The 7817-nt window shown below is 38.2% G+C and overlaps 1 protein-coding gene across 1 annotated transcript; it reads left to right on the top strand.

Moving 5' to 3' along the window:
- The first annotated feature begins 5166 nt into the window (after positions 1 to 5166).
- On the top strand, positions 5167 to 6503 carry LOC111888024 (GATA transcription factor 4). The gene is made up of 2 exons (XM_023884140.3): positions 5167 to 5645; positions 5767 to 6503. Exons 1-2 carry the CDS (start codon positions 5409 to 5411, stop codon positions 6382 to 6384), a joined length of 855 nt encoding a protein of 284 aa, XP_023739908.1. The 5' UTR covers positions 5167 to 5408; the 3' UTR covers positions 6385 to 6503.
- Positions 6504 to 7817: the final 1314 nt, after the last annotated feature.

The raw sequence follows: 7817 nt of genomic DNA on the forward strand, positions 1-7817 counted from the left end.
AAGATGCAGCCTTTAGACATTCCAGTGTGGAAATGGGAAGACATCACCATGGATTTCATCACAAAGCTTCCTAGGACTGCAGTGGAGTGAATTCGATTTGGGTCGTTGTGGATCGGTTGACAAAGAATGCTCATTTTATACCAATCCAGGAGAGTATATCGGCAGAGAAGCTAGCCGATATTTATGTGCGAGAGGTGGTGGCACGGCATGGAGTGCCTGTCTCGGTGGTGTCAGACCGTGACGTCCGTTTTACTTCCAGATTCTGGAAGCGGTTTCACGACGAGATGGGGACTCGTCTCCATTTCAGCACCGCTTTCCACCCTCAGACGGACGGGCAAAGCGAGAGGACAATCCAAACTCTCGAGGACATGCTTCGGGCATGTGTTCTAGATTTTGGTGGCAGTTGGGATACGTATCTTCCGTTAGCGGAATTTTTGTATAACAACAGCTACCATGCAAGTAATGACCGCCCTCCTTTCGAGATGTTATACGGGAGGAAGTGCAGAACCCCGATTTGCTGGGGCGAGGTCAGTCAGCGTGTCATTGGGAGCACCAAAGTGGTGCTCAAGACGACGGAGTTGATCCAACAGGTTCGTAGTAGACTGCAGACTGCGCAGAGTCGGCCAAAGAGTTGCGCCGACAGGAGGCGTTCAGACTTGGAGTTTCAGGTGGGTGACATGGTCCTCCTGAAGGTATCACCCTGGAAGGGTGTCATCAGATTCCGAAAGAGGGGCAAGCTAGGCCCCAGGTTCATTGGTCCTTTTAGGGTCTTGGCCCGGGTGGGTCGGGTCGCCTACCGATTAGATCTTCCGTCAGAGCTTAGCCAGATCCACAACACTTTCCATGTTTCTGAGTTGAGGAAGTGTTTGGTGGATGAGTCGGAAGTAGTACCCATGGAGGATATTCAGGTTGATAGCAGCCTGAATTATGTCGAGAGACCAGTTGCGATCTTAGATCGGAAGGTAAAGACCTTGAGGAACAAGGTAATTCAGTTAGTGAAGGTGCAGTGGCAGCACCAGAAAGGTTCAGAGTGGACGTGGGAGTCCGAGGAGGAGATACGGGAGCATTACCCAGAGTTGTTTCCAGATTTAGCGGCAGCAGACTTCGAGGACGAAGTCTGAGTCAAGTGGGGGAGAGTTGTAACACCCTAAATTCTGGTATGATATTTAAATAGTTATTTTTCAAGTTTTCAAGAGGAACTCGACGAGTCAGTACCCAGACTCGTCGAGTAGAGTCGGTATTTTGAGCACGTTTAAGTTGGCTACTCGGCGAGTCCATATTCTAGAGTCTGCGAGTCCGTCAGTCTGGATGAAACCCTAATTTCAAGGGTTTGCACCCTATTTAAACAACTTTTTGGGACCCCAAGTCAGCCCCCATCACCCCCAGAGCATCCTTCTCGAAACCCTAGAACTCTCTTAGCATTTTGTGTGTTTTGGTGTGATTCTTTGAAGATCTTGAGAGAAGAAGGAAGGTAGATCAAGAGGAGAAGAAGGAGATCCAAGATCTTTATGGCATTTCAGAGTATACTGAGGTATAAATCGACCCTTTTCTGTTTCTATGCTTTAAACCCCTTTGGAACGCCATTAAAGCTATTTTTGAACCATTTCTTGGCTTGGTAGTAGCATAGAGGACTCATTGAGATAAATAGCCTTCGGATCTAGCTAGGTTTGAGTTCCAGAAGCCTAGATCTAGTACCTTTATGGAGCCATTTTGCGTGAAAGCCCTAGATCTACTCTTATAGTGTGCTTTGAGCCTTAAAACCTTCATTTAATGTTATTTACACGTAAAGTTGGAAACTTTACGTGTTAATCAAGTCCTAAGAACCCAAATCTATGAATGGAATGAACTGGCGAGTTAATCAAGTCCTAAGAACCCAAATCAAGTATATAGTGATTGCATGTATACGACTCGGCGAGTCGTTCTTCAGACTCGGCGAGTCGAGTCGCGAGTCCCCTATTTTCATCTTTTCGAGTTATGCCGAGTGGAACCAGTGAGTGAGAGATGGACTCGGTGAGCAGGAGGTTATACTCATTCATGGAAGAACTCGGCGAGTCAATGCCCTGACTCGGCGAGTCCGAGGCAATCTTCATCCCTCGAGAACAGACTCGACGAGTTATTCATACAACTCGGCGAGTAACAGTCAGAGTGTTCATATGATGAAGGAGAACTCGATGAGCTGTTCATACAACTCGGCGAGTCGGATGCAGATTGACTGAGTGTTAGTTTCGAAGAGGAACTCGTCGAGTCTATGTCAAACTCGACGAGTAGTAACGAGCAGAAGCAAGAAAGTGAGAGTAAGGACTCGACGAGTTGGTGACCCAACTCGACGAGTCAGGTCAACTGAATGTTGACTTTGACCAATAGGTTGACTTTGACTATGGGTAAGATAGTCATTTTACCTTCAGTATTTGATTGAGGGTACTTATGGAAATTGTAGCTGGGGTGAAGCCGAAGTCGTAGCAGACAGATTTCGGAGCAGTTCTTTCAGCAGCTAAGCTACATGGTGAGTTTCCTTCCAGTAGGAACGGGTCTAAGGCCACAATGTCGGCCCGTTTAATTAGTAGTAGTTTCCGGACTTCAGTTCGATGCAGTAGTTAGAATGTTTGATGCCTTCGTGGCTCAGACAGGTTTTGCGTGTTATGTATTTCGAGTATGCCCCGACTCAGTATGCAGTCTATGTTGTTATGCTAGTTGATATGTGTATGCTATGCTATGTTCCGTAGTTCCGGACTTCGGTCTGATGCAGTCAGTTCCGGGCTTAGGCCCGATGCAGTTAGTTCCGGACTTTGGTCCGATGTAGTTAGTTCCGGATTTCAGTCCGAGGCAGTTAGTTCCGGACTTCGGTCCGATGCAGAGGGCAGGGCCCTGGTTAGTTCCGGACTTCGGTCCGATGCAGTTTCCAGGCTTCGGTCCGATGCAGTGGGTGGGGGCCCAATAGTTGTTTATATGTTTGTATGGTATGTGGTAGTTTGGGGGAGCTCACTAAGCTTTGTTCTTGCAGTTTCAGTTTTAGTTTCAGGTACTTCCGCTAGTAAAGGGAAGAGCTCGGGATGATGGCATCGCACACACCACAGCTTCAGCTTTATTCCTGGGAGTTTTGTTCAGATACTTAGACATGATTTGATACAGTTTTGATATGACATTTTTATTATGTCTTATGGGATACCCGACGTATGGTTTTTTATTATAAGACATTCAGTGTTATGACTTTTGTTATATGTAAAAACAAAAAATTTTGGGTCATGTTTTTTGGATGTTTCATTATGTGATTGTGATACACTACATTTTTTCTATGTGATTCATGCCGTGTATGTTCCAGAGTTTATAGAGTTGGAATCGGAAGGTTCACAGAGTTAGGACCATTTGGTCTACAGAGTTATAGCCTCAAATGGCTAATATGTGTTATATGTGGTATTTGGGAAACTCACTAAGCTGCGTGCTTACCGTGTTATGTGTTCTATGTTTCAAGTTTTCCTCTCGGAATTGCGGGACGACACCGGCTTGATTGTACACACAAAAGAAAGAGTTATGAGGATCCTGGATTATTAATGGAGTTGTGCTTTGTAATTGAATAAAAGAGATTTTTATACGAGATGTTATGAAGAGTATGCATTTAAAAAATGAAAAATCGTTTTAAATTTTCACGTCGTTACAGTTTGTTTGTGTATTTTTTTTCAAATAAAGGTTATACAACTCAGTATATTTTAAATAACTTTTAAACTTATTAATACAATCCATTTTTAAATTTGTTATTTACAAATGACCATTTTGTCCTTAGACTAAAATTATAAAAAGCAAAATACCATAAAGATCAAATTTGTAGCTTTCTCATATATCTTTTTTTTTGTTTGTTTAAAAACATATTATATGTTATCATTACTCAAATTATCTTACTATTTCTTGCATACCTTCTAAATCATACATACTTCTTTTACTGCAATATATATAAATAAGAAACTGCACCAAAAAAAACAAGGGTGCAAGAAGAAAAGAAAAACATTAAGAAACAAAACCAAAACCGCTCAATAAACTAGAAACACTACATAGCAAAAAAAAAAAAAAAAAAAAAAAAGAGTTGTTGCCAGCAAAACAACAATAGGTAAACAAAATTCAAATGCAACAAAAAACTTCTAGGTTGAATAAGGAATCACAAATGCAACAATATACTTCTAAAGGACCACCAAAATAGCAATGAACTTAAACAGTAGCCAACAAGCCAAACTATGAAACCTCCTTCAAACTGATTTGACCATATTGCTCTTATGTAATTCAATTTCCACCCAAGATTTATTATCTCGCAAAAAATATTTAATCCGTTAAATGAGGGGCTCATTATCTCTATTCCTATTTTCCCCAAATGATCTCATAAAGTTAGTATATACCTCCTTCTTGATAAAGGTGATCGTTGATAATCAATATTTATTAAAAAATAGTAGGGTGTATGGCTACCTCATCACCATGTTGATATCACATAGTTTGATATACTTGAATTAATATAATTTTATAAATCTTTGATTTTTCATTACGGTTTTTAATTATCAATATTTTTTTTTTACACGTGGTTTCACGGGTTGTAACCTAGTATATTTAAACTTTTAGAAAGTGGCAATTAGCTTTTCAAAGAATACAAAACCTTATTGGATGTTCTGTATTATTATACGTACACTAATAAATACATGTGATATACACACAAGTACCAAAAAATATATGTTCCACTTATTTAAATGCATACATACAAATATATATATATATATATATATATATATATATATATATATATATATATATATATATATATATATATATATATATATATATATATATATATATATATATATGGATGTTGTGTTGTGTATATGAGTTACATTTTTAGGACATATAACATCCATTCAAGGGGTTGCTAGAATAATACAAAAGCTTTATGGGTTGTTATTTATGAGTATATGTATACATTCAAATACATGAAAGCATAGAATTTTTTTTGTATATATTAAATATTATATATTATATATTTAATAGGAAAATATTAATAAAAAGAAAAAAGAAAAGTAAATTGTGATCAGAGAGTTGCAGAACCCTCACATTGCATGGTCACTCTACCCACGTTCCTTTGCTCCCCCACACCCCTCTTCCCAAATACCTTAATCACTAACCCCCAAAAGTACACACTATATCAAGCCCCCTTCTCCCTCTTCCTTTTTACCTAAACCCTACGTACTTACACTTCCAGTTCCAAGGAAGACGACTGTGAAAGCTCTGTTGCTATCGCAGTTGTCATTCCTCCAACTCACTCATACAATTCACACTTCAAAATTTTCTAAAATCAAAAGATTTTTGGTTTAGTTTCGCGTAACTGTTGACTCCCAAGAACACAATCAGATAATTGGAGTTGAAGAAAGTGATCAGTGATGGATATGTATGGAATGTCATCGGCCGGACAAGATTATTTAGGCGTTGACGAGCTCTTTGACTTTTCCGGTGATCGGGATGACGTTTTCTCCTCTTCCGCCGTCAATGCCACCGACGTATTCCACAATATCACCGCCTCCGGCAGCCAGTACCAATACGGTTTCAATAATAATAATAATACCATTACCAATTACCATCACCAATCCACCGACTTCACCGATCATTTCTGCGTTCCGGTGAGTTTTCGATTTCTCCTTTTCTGTTTGTTTTACAGGAATAATAAAGGATTATATAGATATGGATTTGTGAACGTTTTTGTTTCTTGACTGATAATGTTGTGGATTTGGAATGTTCTAGAGTGATGACGTGGCGGAGCTCGAATGGCTATCGAGATTCGTCGACGATTCGTTCAGCGACTTTCCGACGAATAACATTGCCGGAACTATAAACTTCCGACCGCAGAACGCGTCGTTTCACAGCAGATCAAGGAGTAAGAGAACCAGAGCACCGTCAAATAACAACAGCTGGACAACAACACCACCGGTACCCACCACTCCGGTCTCTGAAACATCGAAAGCTTCTTCATCGTGCGACACGACGTCGGAATCCGGCGTCGTTAGACGCTGTACTCACTGTGCTTCGGAGAAGACGCCACAATGGAGAACCGGTCCGTTAGGTCCGAAGACGTTATGCAACGCCTGCGGTGTGAGGTTCAAATCAGGGCGGTTGGTTCCGGAGTATCGTCCGGCAGCGAGCCCGACGTTTGTGTTAACTCAACACTCAAACTCTCACCGGAAAGTAATGGAGCTCCGTCGGCAAAAGGAGGTGATGGAAGGAGGCCAACACCACCAGCACCACCACTACCAACATCAGCCGCAATTAATGCCTTCGGAACACCAAATCTACGGCGGAGCACACCACCGCCACCGGGAGCAACAACAACTGCATCATGGCAGCAACTACGAGGTCTGCTGACGTTAGTCCGTACCGTAAACGGCCAGGAAACGCTTAATCTATTATAAAAATATGTGCTGGATAAGAAGAAATCTATAAAATTGTAACGAATTTCAGATTTTTATGATCTGATTTCTTTTTGTTCTTGCATTTTAATTTTAAATTAAATAAAATTTAAAAAGTAAAAAAAATCATACGGCCAGTATAGTAACTACTAACTAGTAAATGTTAGAAACTCAAATTTATATACTTTATTATACATAGATTTTTTACAAAATTACATAAATGGTCTTTTTGATCGACACAATTTATCAACTTTAGTCCTTGTAAATGACTTATTTTCCATTTATACCATAAGTATCATTTATCTAATTTATCTAATTTGTTCCTGTCATAGAGACCATTTATGTAACTTTGTCTATTATTTATTATATTTATATTTAATTTATTTATATTTTTATGATTTATAATTTTTTGAGGTTTTGTTCGAAAATATTTTGATTTTTTTTTTAATTTTTCGCTTGTATTTTTTGATATTTTGTTCATATATATATATATATATATATATATATATATATATATATATATATATATATATATATATATATATATATATATATTATTCGAATACATTTATTAATATTTCTTTTAATTTTTTTACTTGAATAATTTCTTCTATTTTCTTTTTACGTTTCTTTCAAATATACTTTTTAATGAATTTTTACATTTTGTTAGTTTACATTTATTAAAGATTTCATGCTTACTATAGTCATAATTCGTAACGTAATTCATTTATAATCATATATTTCGATTTCGTTTGTTCTTCTAGTGTGTGTGTATGTGTGTGTGTGTGCGCGTATATATATATATATATATATATATATATATATATATATATATATATATATATATATATATATATATATATATATATATATATATATATATATATATATATATATATATATATATATATATATATATATAAGGTTAAATGTGAATACGATTAATATAAATAGGTTAAGTGGAAATATAGGCTAATCGAAGATGTAAAATCCTGTTTCGGATCGTCTGAGATTAGGGTTTGTGGGCTGCAACTCGGGTATGATGAAGTCTCGGGGTTGCGATGAGTTGCTAGAGGCGTAGGGCATCTCGACACCTTTCCTTGAGTATGAGGTTCATTGGAATCGGAGTTATATCGAGGAAGCTATGGAAGTTTGAAGTTTTGGCACGATAAGTCTCTCATTTGAGAAAGGTGGCAGCTGAGTACGTTGTGTCATATATATCAAGCCTTGGACGTTGGAATCAAGTCGTGCATTAGTTATGAGCATTTTGAGTTAAGAGAGTGAGTGGTTTGAGTGTTTGTGACCATATCAGCCATGCAAAGGCTTAAAGTCACTGACTTTATAGAGTAAGTGTATGTCCCCAATCTGCTTGTGTATTAATCAGATCCG

The sequence above is a fragment of the Lactuca sativa genome, chromosome 3, assembly GCF_002870075.4.
Source record: "Lactuca sativa cultivar Salinas chromosome 3, Lsat_Salinas_v11, whole genome shotgun sequence".
Taxonomy (NCBI): Eukaryota; Viridiplantae; Streptophyta; class Magnoliopsida; order Asterales; family Asteraceae; genus Lactuca; species Lactuca sativa.

What these genes read in the sequence shown, in the direction of transcription:
- LOC111888024 (XM_023884140.3), top strand. Translation starts at nt 5,409, where the DNA reads ATGGATATGTATGGAATGTCATCGGCCGGACAAGATTATTTAGGCGTT. An exon ending in CCGATCATTTCTGCGTTCCG is followed by an intron (nt 5,646 to 5,766) that starts GTGAGTTTTCGA and finishes GGAATGTTCTAG; the next exon opens with AGTGATGACGTGGCGGAGCT.